The 24,794-nt window shown below is 40.0% G+C and overlaps 1 protein-coding gene across 1 annotated transcript; it reads right to left on the bottom strand.

Moving 5' to 3' along the window:
• Window positions 1-374: 374 nt before the first annotated feature.
• On the bottom strand, window positions 375-5,285 carry irx1a (iroquois homeobox 1a). Its single transcript, XM_079165148.1, has 4 exons — window positions 4,814-5,285; window positions 2,365-3,442; window positions 1,875-1,950; window positions 375-875 (listed from the first exon to the last, which is right to left on the bottom strand). Exons 1-4 carry the CDS (start codon window positions 5,054-5,056, stop codon window positions 800-802), a joined length of 1,473 nt encoding a protein of 490 aa, XP_079021274.1. The 5' UTR covers window positions 5,057-5,285; the 3' UTR covers window positions 375-799.
• Window positions 5,286-24,794: the final 19,509 nt, after the last annotated feature.

Here is a 24,794-nt window from a genome sequence, read left to right as displayed (position 1 = left end):
TAATTTATCTTTGAATCGACTTCGCTCTCTGACAGATTAGATTTTAACCATTTGATTTTGTTTGGGCTGGGCGTTACCATATTATTACTTAATGACCTTCCCAGCTGCTCCTGTCCATTTTCTGTCACCAGCAACCATCTGGACACTTATTAGCACCTCAATGCATCCACGCTGCTTTCCTCCCAAACTTGAATAAAATTAAGCCTGGCTGCACACTGCCATATCTTCTTTTCTCTCCCATTCACACCCTTTTGAAATGAAATTGGTAGAAGGCCAGCATTTTCTTTTTATAATAATAATACAAATAATAATAATAATAATAATAATACCATGTAGAAAAGAAATATAGGCTGAGGATGCTCGTGGGTTTTGTCTATAATTTCATTTAGTTTATTAGGCAAAATATACGATCTGGACAAATTCCTTCAACGCTTCCTATTTACAAATTTAAATCACTTGGTATTTACATTAAAGAAAGGACACCAAAAATACAAGATAGAGACAAAAATAATAATAATAATAATTATTATAAAGTAAAAAGCCTACCAAAATGTCCCAGCCTGCCTCGGCAGAGTGGTGAGAGAGTAACATTATAGGCGCGATTATAGGCTACACAACAATAGAGGAAGTAATCCATCCATCCACAGGATATTACCAAATTACGCCATTTGTTCTGTACCGACTGAATGCTACGCTGCATTATTATTTCTCAGTGTCCTTTTTAGGGAGTGTAAAGTCTTTTACAGTCTTTTTTTTCTATTCATCCTTTCTTTTTTTCAAGCACGAAAAAATGTCTTGATCATGCCGAGGAGAGAGCAGTGAGGACTCGTTGCGTGGCGTCTTGTGGACTCCTGGCGCTGGAAGGCAGAGAGGATCTGGATAAGAATAATACAGAAAGATATAGATAAATACCCCCACCGTGTTTGGACAGCGGGTTTCAATATGCATCTCAATTGTCTAGCTGAACAGCTTTGATTTGAAACAGACTGCAGTGCCCCTCTCCAATCCCCCACTTACTTATTCTGATGATAATAATAATAACAATAATGATAGTAATTATTATGATAATGATAATGATAATAATAATGATATATCGAAAAATTATTTTCAGACTAAAAAAATTATGTTAGTGTCTGGGGGAAAATCCTCTTTATGTAACCATTATCAACATTTATTATCTTATATACATAATATATGCTTGTCATTTTTATATGACTGTTGCACACAAATGGGGTATTTTGTATTGGGCCTACTTGAGAACGAGGTAAACTTTTTTTCCCCCTTTCTGTAAGAGCGATCCCTAGGGCTCCGGGACTCCCAGGGGTCTTTAGGGAAAGCACACAGCCCAGACAGAGCCCGTTTTACTCGGTGACTTGATAAGTAGCCACACTCTCCCCAGAGGGGAGGAATTAAAGGGGGTGTTGGATGGGAGTCAAGACCCCTGTCACCCGCAAAGCAAACTGTGTTTTATTTATCTTTGTTTATTTTTATTTTGTAGTTTTATCATCGTTGTTTTATGTAAAAAAAAGAAAATGTTATAAAAAAATCCCAGATATAAAAGTTAGGTTTATCCTGGAAATAGAAAAACATTTTGTATCCCCTATAATCGTCTTCTCGAATAACAACTGGAGATATAATTTCATCAAAATCCTGGGTCTTCCCTAACGTTCATGCTTAATTTTAGTTAGTTTAACGACGTATGTTATATACATTGCTGGATGTATAAATCTGTCCATATTTAAAATGATGCAATAACCAGAGCATTCTGAATGTATGATTTACTATGAAGCTGGGGCTGGTTATTTTCCTAAATATAGTTTTAATATAGTTTTAATTTCCAACAATCAACAAAAGCAAAACAAGTGAAGTCTTACCTGTCATGGATGGGTCGAAAGGAAGACTTCAGAATCTGTGTTGGAGGTGAATCGGACCTTACACCGTTTTCGTGTTCTAAAAAGGAAATAAGCAAAACACTTATCAGTACTAATGCTGGATAAATTATAGGCCGATATTTTTATATATGAACATGTGACTACAAATTAGTCCACTGTTGATGTGTTGATCTAGTATGTGAACATTGTGGATATAAGTATGTATATGTGGGTGCATGCGTGTGCACAGTGCTTTATTATATTACACACACACACACACACACACACACACACATATATATATATATATATATATATATATATATATATATATATATATATATATATATATATATATAGATTAATTAATTAATAAATAAAAACAGGCGTGCGATGCACCATTGATGTAAGACACGCTTCTCTATCATATAACATGCATGGCGCTTGAGCAGTGACATGTATGCGCGTGCGCGCGTAGAGACCGTTGTCCTACCTATGTGCTTCGGACTGTGGCTCTCTGGTGGGGCCTTGCTGTCATTGCTGAGTGCTGCCGCGGCTGCTAATGGCGACACCACCACTGATGTCGGCTGCTGCTGGGCCTGCACGTGGTGGTGGTGGTGCTGGTTTACTCCCAGAAACGACCTTACGTTTAGGAGAGAGTTCTGACCCAGGAAAGCCCCGTTTGTCCAATTGTGGAACTTTCCAATCTGGCAAGTGTACAGTCCATGACTGGGGAGGAAGGCAGGGTGGGTCTGGATCTGGTGGTGGGGCGCTGATGAGAGAGTGGTGGCCCCTGGGCCACAGGGGGACGTGGGTTTCTGGGAAGAACTATCGGGACTTGTCGCGGTCTCTGCTAAAGACCATATTTTCGGCTTATTGTTAGACGGGAGAGGAAAGCTCCCGGGTCTATCCGGAGACAAGACTCTTGTGGTGTTGTTGTTGTTGCCGTCCGAGTTCTCTTTACTCCCTGGGTGAACTAAAATTGTGCTCTTAGATTTGTCAAAGACCTCATGGGCCTGTAGGGCGAAGGCCCGTCTTTTCTCCAAGCTGTCCAACTCTCCACCCGCACCGACACTGCCCCTGTGGTCCCTGCTCCCCTCCGTTGATCTGTCATCATCATCCTCGTTGCTCTGATCCCCGTCATTGTCGTCGATTTTGTCTATATCTATGCTCTCCAAATCAATCTCCTCCTCGTCTTCGTTTTTCTCCCCCTCGTCTCCACTGCCGAACAAGTTACCGTCCTCCCCGTCCTCTTTGCTCCTGCTTCCCCAGGTCACCTTGTTCTCCTTCTTGAGCCTCCTCCTGGCGTTGGCGAACCACGTGGAGACCTGCGTCAGCGTCATTTTGGTGATGATGGCCAGCATGATCTTCTCCCCCTTGGTCGGGTACGGGTTCTTCCTGTGCTCGTTGAGCCAGGCTTTCAGGGTGCTGGTGCTCTCCCGGGTGGCGTTCTTGGGCCTGGCCGGGTCCCCATACTGAAACTGGCCGTAAGGATAGAAGGCCGGAGATGTGTGGGCTGCAAAGCTGCCAGGATGGACGCCAGGACTGTCCTTCAGCTCGTACTGAGATCCCTTGAAGATGAAGAAAAACGGTGGAATTTTTAAAATGTATAAGTTTGATACACTGAATTTCTTTTATTTAATTTGAATTTAATATAGATATTTATATTATCTTACAACGTAGCTTAAATGCACGTTGGCCATTGTTTGTATCTGCAACTCAAACAAGTGAGAATGCCCTCTATTAAAAAAAAAGTTTCACCTGACTCCGAGCTTTCCACAAATAAGTTTCTCAACTTGCAAAATACCACATGCTAGGCCTGCGTCACCTGCGCGTGCACAAAGGCTCACTCCAACGCAAGGACCTTTTATTAGCAAACATGTTGCGTATACATGTCCGTCTAAAAACGGAATAAATGAAGTCAACAGGGCGAGAGAAAAATCCGTCGCATCATTGTGAACACTCAGATGGTATTCAGACTGCCAGCTTTCATGTTTACCTGCCAAACTCTACTCCACACTGCTCAAGTATATGTCAAAGCACTTTTAAGGCCTAAGTGAAGTTTTCCCAGCGTGCCACACTTACTCTGGCTAGGATATATTTCCTTTGGGCACAAAACTCGAACATATCGATCAGTTCACGTTGAAGTTTTTGGGATAATTGCTCTTGTTTTGAAGCTTTAGCTCAAAGCTGCTGGACCTGACGCACACATTTGCCAACACATTGACACACTGCAAGTTAGTTATTATCACCAGGTGGAGGCTACTTTAGGCCAACAGATGTCTGACAATTCCTCATCTAGACACATTCAAAATCCTTGTGGCATTCAACCATGACAGGAGCATATATTGTCACAAAACAAAGCCGAAACGGTGAAATCGTATTACATGTTGATAGCCTGCACGTTCAAATGTGGAATTTATTTTTAATGATCTGATAACAATTAATCCATCCGCGGCAAGAAACGAGTAACTTTTTCTTCACTTTAACTTACACGCTTAATCGCAGATCTATATTGCAATTTGTTTTCTTCTGCCGTGAAATGTAACTTAACATTTGATCGTTTTAACAATATGACCCAAAACCCGTGGTTGGTGTAAATTGCATCTTTTAGTAATATATATGCCTACATGGGCAAATAACTCATTTTGAATAAGAGTTTTTGTCTCTTCTTTTTGGTTTTTAGCCACAGCTCAAACTTTGCGCATTTGTAACTCGGCCAAATATGGCACTGATCAGTGAACACCTGAGCAAATATTGACTACTATTAAGAAATCAATATTTAAAAAAATCAGACATACTAGATTGCATTTCTGAATTCGTTGTGTTTACATTACCCAGCCTATAGAGCGGTGAGAACTTCAACCATAAACAATAGCCTGTGCAACACCAAACCCGAAAAAAACCCAACCTAAAACAAAACAAACAATATTAATTCTTACCATTTGTGAGAAAAGAGCCAAGTCCGCGCTGGTGTAAGGTAAGAAAGCGCTGTAGTTGTGTGCGTACGGGTTTGCGTACATGCCCAACACCGAGGAGACCGCCGCAGCGGTGGCGGACGGGCTTCCCCCGATTTCAGTGCTCCCTCCCCGGGACGAAGACGTAAGCACTCCCGGTCTCTCGCTCCCGTACACCGCCTGGGAGGCACTTAAGTACTGCGGGTAGCCTAGCTGCGGGAAAGACATCTCCACCGCCGAATTGCCACACGGTCGTATCGTCCGACAAAACTGTGCGTAAAAAAGTGTGCGAGAGAAAAAAAGAAAAAAAGAACCCGGAGGAGTGAAGGGAAAGTGTTTTAGCCAAAGTCACAGCTACTACAGACATACAGCGGTATGCAGTCAAAACAACCCGCTCTTAAATCTCGGCTTCCTCTCTTTTCTCGCGCAAAGTCCGCTGGATGTGATCTGATCAACAATTGCGCTCCGACTGACGCGCCTGGCCCTGAGGTCTCCAGGCTGATCTCTCAGATACAATTTGAAGTTGATGCTTTGATTGGCATCCCCTACTTGAGCCTGCAAGCTCCTCCTCATTTGGAGCAATGTGGATAATGTGAATATAGAGTGAGCACATTGGCTGGGGCCTCTCTCTCTCTCTCTCTCGCTCTCTCTCTCTCTCTCTCTCTCTCTCTCTCTCTCTCTCTCTCTCTCTCTCTCTCTCTCGCTCTCTCTCCCCCCCTCTCTCCCCCTCTGTCTCCGTCTCTCTCTCTCGCTCTCTCTCCCCGTGTTTGGACTTATTGTATGTTAAATGTTCAAGCATTAGAGTCCATTCACCGAAGGCTTTGATTGTTGTATGACAACCTGTCTACACGATTTTACAGCTGTCCGACACAGGGGGAAGTAAAACCGTCAGAAGGAAAAACTTACTTTGAATAGATTTAAATTGTAATTAACGAGGGAAAATGCCTCTCCGCAGAGGAATTAGTATTTGGTATCACGGGCTGCTGGTGCGTTTATTTAATTCATAGTGTCTCATTTAAATGTGTCTTCTTCCAAGTTGGATTTATCCTTTGGAGTGTTCATTATCTTCTGTTTTCAAAACACACGAAATTGTTAAATCGACCTAACAGTTTAAATGTGTGTTGGTATAGGGCATTCTAAAATATATGCCTTAATACAATTACCAAATGAAAAAATGTATAAATTAAGTATTATATAAGTATTATATTTCGGCTTGCGATGTGAGTTTGATGTTAGCTAATTTCCAGACGCGTTTCCTGCAAAAGGCAAAGCAGTTAAAGAAAGCCATATGATTTATTAATTATGTATGTTTTTATTGACTTCTGTTTTGGTTTCCTTTGATTTCTTCATAAAGGTTTAATCAGCCAAACTCTCTCTCTCTGTTTTTCTCACCCTCTTGCCATCTGCAAGCGCGTGTGTTGTGTGTGTGTGTGTGTGTGTGTGTGTGTGTGTGTGTGTGTGTGTGTGTGTGTGTGTGTGTGTGTGTGTGTGTGTGTGGACTTAAACCAGATTGTTGTTGTCCTTTGTAACAACATAGCCACTTCACGTTTCTATGTTTTGAGTGAAAAGACGTGAGGAATAGCCAGGGACAACTCAAACACCGAGGCACCAGGTTGTAAAGTATGCGGGTCTCTGGCGCGCCACAGGATATTATCCATGTACATTTTGAGTCCCTAATTTAATTTAGCGGCTTGTCTTCATTTTCAACACATGAACCTACAAAAGTGAGAAAAAAGGAGTCATGACAGTTTAGAAACCTGTTTACTGTGGCTTCTGTATTCCTAAAAATTACACATTCTAAATTGTATATTGTCTTTTATTTTATAAAATAGGCTTTCGAAAAATATAATTCCGAACGAGTGGAATTGAAAAAAATATATATTTTGTTCACCGCCTCTTGAACTGCTTATCCTTTTTTCAGCTCAGAGAAAAAAAGAAAAGGCTCGGACTCTAACCTCGACTTTCCTTTGCTGTCCACTCCTGACACAGCCATGTGGCTCACGAGAGGGGGCTGTTCATGTTTTAACAGTTCTATTTTGATTTCATTCTTATGTCACCCACCTCCCGAGTCAACGGGAGGTATTCTGTAGATCTCGATTTAATACCTTAACGACTGAAGCCCAAGAAGTCAGTAGATTTTGATCTGCACCAGATGGCTCCGAGTGGATATTGCCGAGCGCCGAGGATCTGTTAAAAATATCTGAGGGGCACTGATGGTAATCTGGGTAACACATCAGAAAGGAAGGGGAGGAATGGCAATTGTGATAACCTGCTGGGAATGTGTGCAGGGGGCTAAATATGATGGTTGTGGTGGAGCATGGAGACCGAAAATCTCTCTAAATAAAGACATTACAGCAGAAATAGGAGGAAAAAAACCGGAATAGACTTAATTATTATATTGGTAATTCAAAATGATATTTATCATTTGATTATCTGATTTCTACAACACACTGGACAAACGTTTTTTTTTTCTCCGAAGAAAATGTTTGAAAATTTGAAATTTGACTCCTGGTAAACAATGGCACGTGTTAAGGGCAATAAACCATCACCGTTAACTGATTTATTGGGTCTTGTTAAACTCTCATTACCACCACAAGCTCCTCAGCTTCGACAGAGAGAGAGAGAGAGAGAGAGAGAGAGAGAGAGAGAGAGAGAGAGAGAGAGAGAGAGAGAGAGAGAGAGAGATAGAAAACTTTGTTCCGGATCCTCCCGCCGTACATCCCACAGCACGTTCACTCCGAATGTATTTCCACGAAACAGACGGGCTTTCCGTGGCTGTATGACGCGCAAGAGCGTGCGCGCACACACGTGCGCACGCACACGTACACAATTTAACCATTTTTGAATACTCACTCCCTTTGAAAAAAGAAAGAAAGAAAATCCTCAGGCTGCTCATATTAGAGAGTTTTATCATGTAAATCTACAGGAGGCTCTTCATAAGCTGCTATGCCTTAATGGACACATTCTAATAAGTCACTCAGGTGGTGGACATCTTCTTTTTTTAACAGCCTGTGTTCCACGTTTTAAATTCCCCGTCACCTATTACATCTTACGTTTTTATATTCTCGGTGCAAAACAAACACCAAAAAACGTGTTAATATTGTGTATGTTACTGATGTGTGTGATGTAAAATGGCTTGTAAGCTCAGCTTCATCCACCCAAACTGTCACCCACAAAACCAACAAGAAAGAAATCAGAGAAGCTCTTCTCTCTCTCTGCTAAATAGTTTGAACATCCGATGCTAATGACCAGAAATAGTATATGAGGATAGACACCATGCGTATTACTCATGTCTAAGCTCTAATTGGGTATACCTACTGTGCATTTTGTGCAATACATTCTCCAGGTTATCAATAAATGAAAACACAAACACTTCAGGTATTTCATTCAGGGGAAAAAAAGTGATACCAACAAGGAAAGTGAACATTTATGAAAGTTTTTTTTCAATTTTTTTTTCTTTCTCAAGAATATGCATCTTGAATATGTAACCAAACGCAAATGTCCTGTTTTACAGCACAGGCCATAACTGTAGTCTTATTATATCTCTTTTTCTAAAATCTTAACTTTATATCAAAATATCACCCACAAAATGTAATTTACAAAAGCCTGTTGTACTTTGACAAGAGTGTTTGTAGCATTTATGTTTTTTTTTTATAAAAACAAAGAAGTTAGCATGCGTTACATGTCAATGTTGTCTTATAATTTTGCCTTATTCAGTTTAATTGGAATGTGTACATGCTTGAACCCAGGTTTCTTGAAACTAGGCCAACACATAGACCTGAATTATCCAATAGAAGTCAAAGAGAGTGAACCTGTTTTACAATAACAGCAGTTATGTTGACAGTTGGCTACCACCGCAGAGGTCAAGGGTGTCTCTGTGAACTAATAACTGTGGTGAAAGATACTCCTTTCCTGCCTCTGGGAGTGCCAAAGTTGAGGAAAGGTTAAGAATCCGCAGAATGTCCCATTTGTGCTTTTCTTGCAGATTATCAAATTAAGTGTTGAAACCAAAACTCCCTTTCCCCCTGAAGAAAGGAGATTAGATGGATATCAATGATTTCAATGGACCATCACAATTGTTAGACCTCTTCCCTTTAACATCGCACACAAACATGTACGCTCACGCATGGGTCCAAACCTACTCCCTCAACTGCGTCAGAGCAACTCAACTATTTAGCTGTGGGTTAGAGTCAGAGGACCACTGGTGTTACTGTGAGACATTTGATACACAGACAACTGCACCACACCTATAGGTGAGGAAACTAGGAATTTCCTGGATAATAAAAGAGGTCTATTCTGGGTCTTAGAAGGTCAAGACGTTATGCATTTGACAGCTAAACACTTGGAGGGGTGGTGTTCCCCAGTGTTGAAGTGACAAAGAGCTTCTGAGCTCAAATTGTTGCCAAAATAAAAGGTGCTTTGCAGCAGTTGGATGTGCAGTACGGCTTCTCAAATACGTTTAGTCCCGCAACAGGTACTTGGAAATAAATCGTTTGACCTAAAATTATACTATTATACTATTTATAACATTACCAAGTCTGCTTGGGCCCATAGAGGATGTTTGTCTCTGTGTTCCTGACTCAGTGTATGATGCCCAAAACATTACTGAACTTTGGCATTTTTACCAATTTATCTAAATTTCTGGATATATTTAAAGGAAATGAACATCACATTTTTTTCGTTGTTTTTTGGTCGCTTGTTTCAATCTATATCTTACAAACAAGAAACCCTGTCTTCTAGACTTTACGTTTGTATACTATTAATTTGTTTTGGCAATTACATTTTTTATAGGTAGCATACTTTGACATCAGAGACGGGGATTTGCGTCTTAAATTCCACGTGTTTAGATTAAGGCAACACAAGTTTATTAGTTAATGAAAGGTCGTGGTTTCAGTTAAATGTGAACACGTCCTGTCTTGTGCTTCACTATTGTCTCTTTAATTATCAAACCAAGACGTCAATCTTTCCCTGACATTAGCCAAGTGCCACGATTGCCAAAAGATAACTATAAACAAAGAATAATGAATAATGCTTTAGTGTTTATGAGAAGAGCTTGTGGAAAAAACAACAACCGTTTTGCAGATACATGCAACATTTAATCACTTGGCAGATACATTTATTAACATGTCCTCATTATGTTGATAAAACAGCATAACATGGGATGCATTACACTTTGCTCAAATGTATTTTCTGTTGCAAATTCGAAGTGGATAAACGGAGAAAGAATTGAAAAAGGTCCACGTTAGTTCATTTAAGGTAACTCCCACTCAGCAGAGTACATTGCCCTGCTCTGTAATTCAATAATGATGGACTACTGCAGCAAGAACACCACAACCACCACTGTAGCTGAATGTATAATGCGTACATAAAAACACAAGCAAACACTAAGCACTGAGGGTGTTACCTCATCATGATTTAGTATCACCATGATTAAGAAGCTCATCCAAATAAGTACCGCTTGCTGCAAAGTTTTATGACAGTATTTCATTATTGTTGAGTTAAGTTTCTTTTAACTCATTCTGGCTTCCTGCTGCATACCATACAAAAGACAACAGTCAAGGATCTGACTTATTTCCTCCCCAAGGGCATTCTCAGGGGTGGCTAATGAACGGGTGGACCCAGATTTTGATGTGGTTAGGGGCCAAGGGGAGAGAAATGTGAGAAGGGGTGTTAATTGTTTTGGCTCTTTGCTGGGGAAACATATCAACATTAGATCTAATGGAGGTTAAAGACTCTCATTGCCACAGGGGCTGGAGCTAATGAATAGCTATAACTAGCCAAGGAGAGGGAGAGAGAGAGAGAGAGAGCGGGAGGGGTGAAAAAGAGGATGCCACATTTACTGGCCTTTAAAAGGTTTTAACTGCATTCAGAGGGTTTCATTGCAGCATTGACCTAAGAGGATTAACATTAAAGACTCATGAAAGTATTTTTATATGAAATGTATTTTTTAAAAGGGACTTCTACAATTGTAAGCACAGCTTCTTGCAACTACAGTGAGTGACCTCAAGGACAACTTCAAGAGAAGAGAAGAGTCCCCAATCTGCTTACTTTAAGTAGCATTGCCATTTTAATTTACCTTCATTAAATACAGACACGTTCTACTTTAAAACCTGTTGCAGATAGATTCACAAATTCTGCACATTTCATCTAAGACTGCAGGAGATATTTAACCATTTTGGCAATTCACAAACTAATTCCATTACTTGGTATACTTAACTTCTCCGTGAATAATCCACTGAATTCTCGTGAGCCAACAGGCTGCAAGCCACAGACTCCTGGTCTATACTGTATATGCACATCTCCACAATTCAGTTGCAGATGTATGCAAAGCACAGTAAACGTGTGAGATGTACAAAAACACTTTGGACAAAGAAAACAACGTTATCAAAGTCTTCTTTTTGTCCCACGTATAATTTTATGGTAAATCTGAATGAGGGAGGGAGACTCAAACATTGTTAGAAATATTCATAAGAGTTAGTCTCTCATTGCAATTGTTTATTTGCTGCCTCAGAAACAGTGAAAAGAAAAATGGGAGCATGCAAATCTGCTTTCAGATGATACAATTCCCACGTTTATTTATCAACAGAGTTAATTGAATTTTAAGGAAATGCCTTCTTGGGGAAGAAGATTTTTCTACACTGAAGAATTCTTTTGAAATAACAACCTTTGATATTGGTGTAAAGGATAGATTTAAAGATAAAATGATCAACAGAAAGCATGACAAATGGAATTTTAATGAGGCTGTTTCTTTCATCTGTTATCATGTTGTGCTGCGTCTTGCTTTGGTGTGTCTTTGTATTTACTATTCAGAGTAGTTGAAACCTGCTGTTTTTACTGGACATGCCTCGTCCTCTCACTCTCAACAACGCTATCACCTTGATCACCGATCAGACTGACTCTGTTTCAGTTGCTTTGGGGTTGAACTTCCTGGAGTGTTTAATTGGTTATAAACACTCAAGCCTAAAAAAACAAACCAAAAGAAACCATGAGAGAGATATTAGAATAATATAAAGTAGGAAGGTTTGAATGAGATGCTTTTTTCTTTGAGTCCTTTTATGAAAAATATATAACATGTGAATATTTGGCGTTACTTCAGTGGACAACTAACTTTCATCTGATCTATTTTATGTCACAGGATATTGTTCTTGACAGCTGTGGGACCAGAAACTACTGTTTAGATTGAAATTATTGATGTCATCATGGCTCCTGAGTAGGGTAACCATTGGTCCCACCCTCTAGCCTTTGGTGTTATCGGGTCACAGATGAAAACAGCAGTCTGTCAAATTCACTTATGCGGTAATGAGTTATAGACACAATGATCTGGGAAGGGGAGGGGGTTGTTAGAGGGCAAGCACAACCCCAAAACAAATCTGGGTTCCAAAAGGTTTTACAGGCTATTGATGTATTAGATTAGCTCTTTGTGACACAGATTAGATCTTGCCGTTGCAGCTGAGCAGGGACAAACATCATGGAATCTTCTTTTTCTCTGTTTGGACAACCATGACGAGCCTCCATATGAGCGAATTAGGTTGCCGGAGAGTATACAACCTTAGATATGTCATTTGGCGATGCTCAAGACATTGTTTTAGCTTGGATGCTATTGTTCCTCTGGAGGAAAAACAGGAACCATATTGATCGAACAATTGAATGTCTACAGTTTGTATTGGTCCCTTTTATTTGTCGCGATGTGCCAATCATTTTGATGGGTCATCCAGAGCAAAGCATCTATTAGCTGGATGACAGATTTATCATCCTGCAGTCACATTGCTTAGATATCCAAAAGTAGATGTGTACTTAGTACCAAACGGCTTTATTTAGTGTGTGTTTCTCTTTCGTGGAGCGCCATAAAAGTGACATGACGAACAACATGTTTCTCTGTCTACAGTGTTGATTAGTTTGTTAGGTGGCACCTGCTCCTGTTGACAATGTCAATAAAGGTAATTCAAAACAAAGCCAGCTCACGAGAAGTGACATGGTTCATGTCATGCTTACAATATTATTGTACATGGAAATCAGCAGCAACTTTTGGTTGTTCTTTTTTGGTTGTTCTTTTGCAATGGCTGAACTTTTCAGGAAGTTAAGAAACATTCCAGGGACCTCCAACCAACACATTTCATCAATAAAGTAATCTGCGTTCGTTTGGTGTCCCAACCTTAATATCTTTTAAAACTCTAATCCATAATGTATTTGCATGTTCTAAACCTAGAGTATGTAATGCTGTTTAATGTCATTGTTGATAGTGTTTTGAGTCACCAATTACCCCGTTAGAATGATAATGACATAATATATATCAGCCAAAATTGATATGAATGAAACTCACTTAAAGATGTGACTTATTTTGTTTAGTATAGTTTATCTTCCTCTTACCGTATCAACCTAAAGCAAGTAAGCTATTTCATATTCAATTGGGAAAATGCATCAAAACTCTCCAAAATGTTAGTGGGAGTAGACAATTTGTGATGTTTTGGTTTCCTGTAGAATAGATGAAACGTAGAATCTGATGTGAAGTGTGTTGAGTAGTCATATTAGGGCTGGGCAATCGGGAGAAAATCAAATATCATTGTATGCCTTGATATCGCAACACTTCTGACTGTTGGTGTTTTATATAAAATATGAACACAATGAGTTTTTGTAAATAAATAATCATCAGTATTGTGAATCTAATGACTAAGTGAGTAAAGACAAATAATAGAACTGCTAGAACATTCGATCACTTTACTGTAATCCAGGTTTATAAACCAGGAAAAGTCAGCAGTTATGCCATAGTGCAATATTACAGTATCAACATGATTTTGATAAATTGCTCAGCCCTAACCCAAATATTACCTTTTATTAATTATTTTTATTTTATTTTTGTGAGATACCATGATTGCACGATATCTGATTGGATGATCATACAAAAATAGAAAAAAAAATGTCTGCAAGCACTGTGGACAAGTTTACCTCCACAAGGGCAAATCAAATCACCCTTAAAGGAACAAGGCTGTACACTTCTATTTCAAGTGCAGTGGTGGTGTTACTCGGAGTGGGTGGCAGGTTGCAACATGGCTTTTTACATCACGCCCATTTTGAAGCATCATTGATCCCAGCTGAAAAAGAAACCAATCTGGACAATGAAGTTCAATAACAACTGTCTCCCATCTCAAAAGGGGCCAGCTGATCTGGCGCAGTGTAATGCTTTAGCATTAGTGGCACTCAGCTGTTTCTGCCAAACACTGGCCCACACCATGAAATCTCTTGTTAAGAGGAGAGAAATAGTGTTCGGCTTGTAATTGAACCATTTTATACCCCCCCCCCCCCCCTCCTCCTCCTCCCTGCCCCTCTATCACTCTTGTTACCCCCTTTTCCACTTTCTTTCCTTCTGTCCCGTCCTGCTCATCCCCATTTGTTTTCCGCTCACCCCATCTGAACACAGACGCACGCACGCACACACACACACACACACACACACACACCTACACACACACATACAGAGTCAGACACACAATCCTTTTGTATGAGCAGCAGCACCCATCAAAATCTGGATCGATCCCCCGGTGTCATTGTGTGAGGAGGTTATTTATGTGGGCATCCAATCTGCACCTGCCGTTGTGTTTGAGCAAGAGGGGAACACAGCCAGAGTTTGTTAACAGTGAAAGGGGAAACATCAAAGCTGAGAGGGGGGTGTGGGTGTGTGTGTGTGGGGGGGGGGGAGTAAGAGAGAGAGAAGGGGAAGAGCAGCCACCTCAGAGCCCCATGAGTACCCGCCAGCTCGCTGCCTCGTCTCTCGTGAAATGAGCACTTTCACAGTCAGTTAGTCTTTAAGTAATAGATATATTGAGTTCATCCCTTGTAACGTTAGACAACTAATTTATTATTATTTTTTTCCTTTTTGCCTTCACCCTTTGCAGCCCTCCCCTTCCCCTTGTCCCCTTCTATCTCGTCCCCCTCTTTCCCTCTGTGTCCCTTTTCCCTCCGTTTCCCATCAACACAGGATTATGAAGGTTAAATAAACTCTGTGAAAATGAATGAATATTGCCACCCACCTCCTCCCCTCCCACCCCGACTGCAATCAAACCCGCACCACCGCCACCACCCTCATTCTACCCACCCTCCACCCTCATTGCCTGGTAAAAAAAAAAGGAAGAAAATAAAACTCACGCCCAGGCTATCTGGCGGCAGAATGAATGATCCTATTTATGTTAATGCATACATGAACGTTACACAGGTTTTTCCCCTGATAAGGCGATAGGTTAATGAAATGCTCATTTCATTTTGCCAGTTGTTTTCTCTGTGAAGTTCCGATAAGTAGCAAACCAATGAAGCTTGTAATTACAATCTTACAGAAACCCGGCCAATCTGTGTATAAATCTCACCATCCAATTACAAGATGTAATAATTTTGCAGTCAAGCTGGTAATGAGGTCTAATACTCATGCATGTGATAATCCCCCCTGGATGCTGACTCTATCAGATGTTAGCTTTGTAATTATATGAGCTTGAGAAAAAAAAAAATCATTATTTCATGTTCAAGTAGAAAATGAGGTTGGTGGGAAGTTAATTTTCTCTATGCTCTGTGAAGCGTAGACAAGAATTTAATGATTTAATTACAGTTGTTAGCCCTTTTTTGCGAGAGGCTTAAATTGAGCTAAGCATTTTTCATAGCCCCCGACATCAAGAGTCGGGGAACATCAAAGATTTTGACAGCATACAAAGTGATGAGCAGGCCCAGTGGCCCTGCAATTTTTTTTATTTTTATTTTTTACTCTTCTTGGTTGCCTGAAAAAAAGTGTTCCTTCCCTTTTGGTTCCTCTCCTTTTTCTTTTATCCTTTCCTTTCCTTTTGGCTCCTCTCCTTTCCTCATCGTCAGGGTAACCACAGCCCAGGGACACCAGACCTGCTGGATAAAAGCAACATCAACAAATATTAACCGCTCTGGCTTTCACCACCGGCAGCTAATCCACTGTATGTGAATTTGTCATATCAGATTACTATGACAGTCATGGTGCAGCGCAGAATGGAAAGCATCCTCCTGCATCCTCAAAAGGACAATATAGTTTTACTCCCCACCTTCTTTGAATTTCAAAACAGCCCATGAGTGGTGTCTGTAGTCCTCTGATTTCCATACAGCCTTTATATGAGAGAAAGAAACTGTAAATACATTCCTCAGAGTAATCCCTAGAAAGAGGACTGGCTGCTTTTGGCACTTTAAAAAAGCGCTTTGAGCAATGTAATTCAACTTCATAGTAACAGCAGCTACTTGGTTATGCAGGGTGGTATGGTGTGTGTGTGTGTGTGCGTGTGCGTGTGTATTGCTGTCATCCATGCTTTTATCAGGTTTTTGGACCTTGGCATCTGGGGAGTTATTGATTCCGATTTTAATAACTTATTTAAGTTCTTAAACTTGAAATGGTGAATTTATAAATAATTTGTCACAATGTAATAGTTTATTTTCCCATTATGGACTTTTTAAATGTTTGAAAATCACAGAACAAGATGTGTATTTATGTATTTTTATGAGCACATTTTAACAAATATATATATAGAGTTAGTTACATGAAGACTTTGCTGCTAGAACTGTTGCCAGCTTCTTAGGAACTTTTCAAATATACATCCCTATGCCATGGTAATTACTTTTGTTTAGTGAGACCAAATTATTCTGTTTGTGTATAAGGGAAAGTGTGGGTCATGGTTTTACGTAAAAGAAAAACAATCTTAATGGAATCCACATCTGTCATAATGTTCTATTAAAAAAGTTTTGGGGTAAACTCCACACTGGCAAAATTAATCATCTCTCCAGTTTTGGCAAAATTATAGTGCTGCTGCCTGGAATATCATATGTGATTTAACAGTTAAAATCTTTGATTAAGGAGGTTATTGTATATATTTGTTTTGGGTATTATAACTCTGAAAAGTTTTTTCCAGACATTGACATGATACCAATGTAGACAAAAAAATAACAAGATTAAACAACAATAAACTGACATACTGCTGCAACTTCAACTGAGTTTCACCTACAAGCAATTGTTTTCATTATCGACAAATCTGATGATCATTTTTTTTCAAATTAGTTGTTTGATTTATACTGTCCAAAAATAATAGATTACAATATCCGAGAGTACAACTGACCCAAACATATTAAGTTTATTATTATAAATTAAAATAAGCAAAATTTAACTTTTTTTTTTAACGTTTTTTAAATGGTAATCAGTTCATTAACTATAAATAAATGTTGATTTACACATCAATTCAATGGCTAATGGTTGGGATTCTGCTTTGAATCAGCTATGTTGTCTGCCACAGTACACTCATTGCAGTTGTTCGCAATTTCCCCCGATAAGTATTCCCCTTTGTACGTGTTTCACTTACACATTTTAACCAATATTTTCATTAACTGTGTTAAAAATGTCACGTTAGGGTGTGAAGTCACTCATGGATTCATAAAACAATAATAGCTTCCCTGATTCCGCACTCCCCATCCTCTCTCCTCTCGCTCGCTCCCTCATCCAGAAGTCCCAACCTCCTCCTTTGACCTTTTTTAATCCCTCTCAGCCCTCTCAGTCCTTTCTCTGTGCTTGGCCATGTCCTGTTAAACAAGGAACGTGTTGCAGTGTTGTGACCCACAATTGCGGGCAGCTTCACGGCAGGTTTTGCAGGCCTTTTTTCTGCTCTGGTGTCCAGTCTGCCTCCATCTGCCACTGCCTCACCACAGTCCCACTGGGGGAGATGGGGCTAATTTTGCAGTCAATTAGCAGAAGGGCCGCTTTTGTTCTCTCACTGGCTCCCATGGGCCCTATCTGCTTCAGTGCTCCCTCACTCTCGCTCCAATTCGATGGTTCTTACTTTCTGTCTCATTTATCTGTTCATGGCTCTCTATCTCTCTTTGGTCGTGTCATTTCCTTTGTTTCATTCTGTTCCCTTCTCTTCCTGTCCTCTTTGTATCTTGACTTTGTACATCATATTCTCTACCTCTCTATTCCTATTCCTCCCAACGACATATAGCTTCTGTGGGGTATCGAGTGTCTGCTTGCCATATTTCTCCTCCCAGCACACCCTTGCTCGGTGACCTTTGTGACATTGTTGGCCAACGATGTCTCTGGCAATCATGAGCCATAAAACGAGATGAAATTATAGGTAAATATTCCCAGACTGATTTTGATTTATTGTATCATAAACATTAGCTATTACTCTAAATGTCAAACCATAAACAGCAGGATACAAATTAAGTTAACATGCTGTGAGTGTTGTGTACATAATGCCCTGTGTTGTGTGTATATAAATATCCCTGTCAGTGTTTTAAAAAAAATTGTTGTGGAAGATAACTTTATCGTAATACTCAAGTCGCATTATAACATTACGGACATAGGTTTAACTTAAGCAAGCTGCCATCTCCAGCTATGTTATGAATCCAAAAACAGAGATAGAGTAGGAATCAAGCTTAAAACGTATATTGGGTGAGAAACTTTCATTGTCAAGAGTTAAAGATTTGTTTAGATGGAGACAAATATGAAAACATTTCCCTCACTTCTCTCACTTCAATTAGATTTGAAATGTTTCTTTCTTTTTCTAATGAGGGGCAACATTTAAACATATTTACCGTCTACCTTACTTTAATCGGAAACCCCGCACCCCCAAAAAACAAAACGAGAAAAAAATATATAGAAAACATATCCACTGTAAAATATAGAAATCATTCTTCTCTCTTTTGATCGATGCGGCACCCTGTGGGTCTAACCCCGCGGTTGTCCCTGTGGCTCTACCTGGCCCTACTGAGCTGTACCTGTCTCAAGTTAATAAATCATTTTGGCATTATAAAATATTCAAAGGAGGAGGGGATCAGGCAAGGCCAGGTTAAAGAATTTCTTAAATTTTCATGGCATGACAGCCTGTTCCACAACCCCCAGCCCCTTCAGCTGCTTCTTGCTCTTGGTTGTGTGTGTGTGTGTGTGTGTGTGGGGGGCTTGGGGTTGGGAGGATCGCCCGTGTCACTCTAATAGTCTAGAATTACACTTGTATCAGTGTCACAAGCATATGGGGTCTATGTATACCCTTAGGCCCATCACACTCCCTTCCACCTTCCACTGTCATGGCATTTAAAATGATACCATTTGGGCAAAGCTAGTTTTTGACTAGCTGCCACTGAGCAGCCAATCAAATGATATTTTACAGGATAATGATGGAAAGTAGGTTTGCCTCCTTAGTGAGTGCTCTGTCTCTCTCCTCTTTTTCTCCTTCCCTTTTCTTCTCTCTGTCGGTTTCTCTCCTCTCGCTCTCTCTTCCTACCCTCCCTGTCCTCTGTGCAGTGGGATTTAACAAGAATCCAATGGTGGGGATGACATCCTGAAAGCAATCAACATTGTTCATAGACTATACTGCAGGAATGCAGTGTTATCTAATGTGAGATTTACATTGCATTCTTACCGATTTTTTACTTTTTATTTGACATAGGGGGGGGGAAGTGCATGCAGTTCTCACTTATTTGTTTGCTTTATTTTGCTAACATCTTCATTAACAAGTAGTTATGGCAGTACTCAGAAATCACTTAGTTTGTATTTTTTTACGGTTATGTTCAGAAAGATGTAAGCTCGGCGTAAACCATTCAATTAAATGAGGCTACTTGCAGTGAGGGTTTCAACGCAGAAGGCTCTGGCAAAAATCGCAAGAGTCCTTTTCTCTCAATGTGAATGCTGTAATTCTACTGTTTACCTGCAAGTCATTTTAGCACAGGACAAAATAACTGCCCCTCGATGACTTTCCAGAGATAAATCTTTCCACATAGTACAAACCTTTGTGCACTTTTTTGGTACGTCTTCCTGAATCATAATTAATCAGAATCGATATGCTCCAGTTTTTTTTTTTGTACATTACAATTTCATTAAATCTGTGTTTCCTTTGGTTGTTTAGCCATGGTGGCTGTCGATGCTCATATCAGCCTGGGTCATTTTTTGTATCTATCATTAAACAAAAAACATTAAACAACTGGGTGTTTGTTAGATCATTAGTCAATTACTTTTATGTCATTTATCAGATAACTTTGATGTGATTTGTTTGTCACATATGCGAAAACAAATAGATGCTTATTTTTCCTTCAATTGTCTTGTTTGTGTTGTGAACTCGGGCAATAAAATGAGAATAATATGAAATGAAATATTCTCTCCTTTGCTGTATCAAACAGCTGTAGAAGCCTGATGTGAGTTAGCCTCACAAAGGTTAAACAGCATATGAAATAGTGATGAATCTGTGGATAGAGGGACCAATTAAAGCTCCCTGCAGTGCTCTCCCTCTGTCTCCCCTCCTCCGACCCCTCTCACTAGCTTTTCCTCACGTTTACTCCTTCCTCTCATCCTCTCTTGTCATACCTTTCACCATCTCTTGATCCTCTCTTCCGCCCCACCCATGCCTCCTAATTCCACTTTTCCTCTCCCACATTCCGTTCATCCATCCATCTACTCGTCCTTACATCCTCTCAAAGACAGACAGTATTTTGGCTGGCTGTGTCGCTCTGTGATTGATTCCCTCTGGATAGAGTCTTCACAGTTGGTAATCTGCGAACCAGGGCAGGTGAAAGGTTTATGCTACCACATAAAGAATAGCGGAATGTGTCGGATGCAATGTGGAAGAGAAGGTAGGATCTAGGGAGGAAGATTTGAAAAGGATCCCCATGGTGCCGACTGAAGCTCTGACATCAGTTTTACAAGAGGCCAGGGTGCAGAAATTCCAATGTGGCCACTGGCCACTCTTCCTCTTTAGCATGCACCTCTTGCTGTAACACAGCATCTAAAAATTAAATGCATTTCAGTGTTGTGACTAACGAGTGGACTAAACTTTCCTGCACATATTAAAATGTAAAGCTATGACGAAAACAAAAAGATCTATCCTTAATAGCTTGAATGGTGGTCAGTGAAACAGATGGTGAGGTGATGCTTGCAGCCAGGGAGCTAGTTGTTTTCATCAGAATAGCTCTTCTCCTCCTTCTAGCAACAGGTGACATCCATAAAAGGATGCTGCCTTAACCCTCAACTCTGCCTAACTCCAAGATTATGCTTATATGATATAGAAATTATGTTTGATGGACTCTCATCTCCAGCACCTACTGCTTTAGTAATATCAACAAACATATACACACACATACCTACACACACTTGCAATATTGATGGTTTTTTTTCCTCTTTTCTATCTCCTCATATCTCATCCCCCTTTCTGCCTTACTAGTTTGACCTCTCTGAAATCCCTAAAATATATGCCAATAATGCTCACCAAACATCAAGGCATTATTTCAACCACAAACTCTCCCCTAGCCAATAATCACATACACATACCTGCAAAAATGCATTGACATAGAGTACATTCTCGCATGCAAACACACCTATATGAATCTGTAATTGCGTGTGCATATACAAGCACACATAAATACATTTGCACACAAGCTTGCAGGCCCCATTTTCAAGTACACACACACACACACACACACACACACAGACACAAACGTGGTTTGCTGGCCTGCTGATGGTGTAGGACTCATGTTTTTTGATGATATGAAAGTTGACCACATTTACATGCAAATCGAAGTTCCAGATTAATAGGGTCCACGTATGAGGGCGAAGGAAGACGCCATGGTAATATGCTATTATGGCTTTTAAATACATTTACCGATGTTTTGACGCAGAATTAGCATGGTCCTAGCACAAGGAAATCATGTCGGCCTGATAGCAATTTGGTTTTCCAATTGGGAATACAATTTCATCAGGTTCAACTGTCATTTCTAATAATGACTCAGGTTGTGCTCACTAAATTGAAGATTCTTTTCTTCACTTTTTTTTTACTCCAACCTTGGTGGATGAAAGACAAACACCGTGTTAACAGAGGCTCTTGCAGCTCAGGAATTACTGTACCTAATACTATTTACAACACTGGAGATATAGTACAACAAACTGAGCGTGTCTCTGTCCATGCATGTGTATTGGGAGTTTTATGTTTCGTAAATCTCTGAATTGTGACAAGTTTAGTCTTTGAACTTAGGAAATACAAAATCTGAGTTATCATTGGACTACAAAGTTAAGGTGAAAATGACTCTCTGGCACCAGTGAAAGTCCTTCTCTTCTTCCCAGCTAAAGAGTACATTTGCATATTCTACAAAGACCATAATCGAGTCCACGCTCTGTCAAGTGATGGAGTAAATATGACTAGTCAAATCATTGCATGTCAGCCACAGAAAAATGTCAATCATCACTCACCCAAAATGGTCCTGACAGCTAAATACAGATCTCAATTTTCCTGCAGAGAATTCATTACTTCAGAATAATAAATGGCGAAATAGATTGTTTAATCTTTGCATTTATTTGCTTCACATTTTGTCTTCAAAATGATGAATTTCAATATGAAGGCTGTTGACAAAACTCTGAGTTCTCGTTGTCGACCAATGATTAGATTGTAGATTGACCTGAAAGGATAAACTGAATGCTCTCTGCTGTTATAAGCCTTGTTTATCAACTTTGTGTTTAATTAATGTATTCAACTGTATCATGGTTTGATTTCCTTTGAGCACATGCAAACATGAGAGACATAAGGAAAGGGAAGCATAAAGGGAGGCAAAAAAACAGACATCATCCTCGTGTGTTAGACTTGTGATGTATTTCCTTTAAGTTTCCTCACTCAAGAAAAACAAATAATTAACAGCCCCATGGGACATAACATACAAATAGAATAATGTATTTGTGTCAGTCAAATGCCTTTCCATAGATGGGCAAAGAAAACATAATAAATGAATATGAAATATGTAAACAGAGCCTGGATACCATCCAATTAATAAATACCATTTTTTACCGTGTCATCTGGGGGTTAAGATACTTTTGAAAAATTGCAGCATGCCTTTTGGCGTCCTTGTCAATTTATGTAAACAGCCTGCAACCATTCTAGGGGCGAGGAGCACAAGGAGATCATAGATTATTAATGGAGTTTGAAAATAACAAAGGCTGTGTCAGCTGCATCCTGTGCCATAGTATCAATGGCACTCGGTCGCTAAATGGCAGAGAATGGTTCCTTGCTGCACACAACGGGTTCGATATCAAGTATTCCTTGGAGTTAGTTATAATCCTTTAGAAGCTGGTAAATAGATGGTCTGACCAAAAAGTACAAGAGTTAGAGTAGAAAGAGCCTCAGGATAACCTTTATCTTTATCGGGCTCTGATGTGTTGAGGATCTGCTAATTTGGCTTTGCTGGGAGGGGGGTTGGGGGAGGGGGTGCGGGACTCCTGGCTGAGTAGGCCAGAAATGTTAGGCCTTTGACATCAAGGATCGATTCCACTCTGAGAGAGCTGAGCGAGGGAGAGAGAAAGGAGGATTGTGGCAGTGCATGCCTCTTCTCATTAGCTGACCGTGGGGGAGCGGAGGCGTTAACTTGGCCTCTCCTTTGGGATTCTAAATGGGTCTAGGGCCACCGCTGATGGGGGGAAGTTCACAACCACAAAACTGGGTTCAATATTGAGTTAAGCTAACTTTGTTTTTCTTCATCAGACTAGCTCGGCTGCTAAGTACCTCGTGCAAAATGGCCAGCGAGACAAAGTGGTGAGACATGAAACGAACACTGTCGGTATGCAAATGAACATGCACTCAAGAGCACAGAGAGGTAGTCACACATGCATTTTGAAAAAAGAAAAGAAAAGAAAAACAACACAACAAGCGCACCTCTTTAAGAACAAGACATCACAGCAGTTCAGTAAATGAGATTACAGTCTTTAGTTAATTAATCCCATACACCCTGCCATTAAACTACCAGGTAGTTATGAGATATTAGCAGACAAATAGGCTGTTTTGACTAGCAAGGTTGAGATAAAGGGTTGAGATAATGAGGGACTAATCATCTGCAACAGTTAAATCCTTCAGACCTAATTCCCCTAAAAACAAAATAGCGTACACTTGGAGCTAATCTCCAACAATTTATTAATTAATTTCCCAACCAGAGGTTCAACACCACGCTAATAAGCTATACTACAGCCATGCAAGCATGCATTGTAGCCCCCTCCTTTCACACACATGGAGATTAAAAGGTGTTATGAGCCATGGACTGCGGAACAAAGAGGACGAGATTGTAAGTAGATAAAGAGTATACTCATAAGGAGATGCAGCTCTTAGGATAATGAGGCATTTAGGGCTTTAATGAAAGAGCTTCTCGTTATTCCTCATCCTATTCCTACTGATGATATGCCGCTGTTTTTCTCTACCTTTCTGGCCCCTCCACCAGCCACTGTGTTTTTTTGTTTTTTTTCCATAGCATTAAATGCTGAAAGAAAATATGCAGTGCCTATATACCGTGCATATCATTACTGCTGCTGGTTGAAAAGTAGAATTTGACATCTTGCTGTTTGACACTTGAACTCTCAACCCTTATGGTAGAGTGTTATGCTTATAACCAGCTGCAAATTAGACACATTCTCATATATTCTTAAATACTTACAAATCTCTCCTTGGTAGGGGTCCATTGTATTAATGTTCAAAAGTTGTAGCATAACTGTAAACCCAAGTTGTAAAGGAGAGAGGCATTTGCCTGTCTCAAGTGCTCTAATTGGCTCAGCTTGTCGTTCTCAGTGGTCTGCTCTGTCTTTGTTAAACTGACAGATTTAAATAGATAGAGAGTCAGAAAGAGCAAGATGATAGAGAGCAACAGCCCTCCACTGGAAGTAGATGTCTGCAGTCTATTTTGACACATTTTTTAAACTTTCATGGCCTCTGTTTGGCCTCTTTGCCAGCTACGTCTCGGAGCACTCGACTGTCAACGTAACAGAACACTGAAGATCGTGTTGGTCTTGAATAAATAATATGACATCAATTAATTAAGGCACAACACTCCCTTAACATAGTGTATATCTGAGAAGCACAGCAAGCAGGGCCTGGAAAATGAACAAAGAGTTGTGCCATTCGTTGGCAAGCATCATCAGAGTTGAAGTGGACTTTTTATTCTTTCAAAAAGAAATCGCATCTCACTTCATACA

The sequence above is a fragment of the Pholis gunnellus genome, assembly GCF_910591455.1.
Source record: "Pholis gunnellus genome assembly, chromosome: 8".
In the NCBI taxonomy this organism is placed as follows: domain Eukaryota; kingdom Metazoa; phylum Chordata; class Actinopteri; order Perciformes; family Pholidae; genus Pholis; species Pholis gunnellus.
This window is presented reverse-complemented; position numbering and strand designations above follow the sequence as displayed.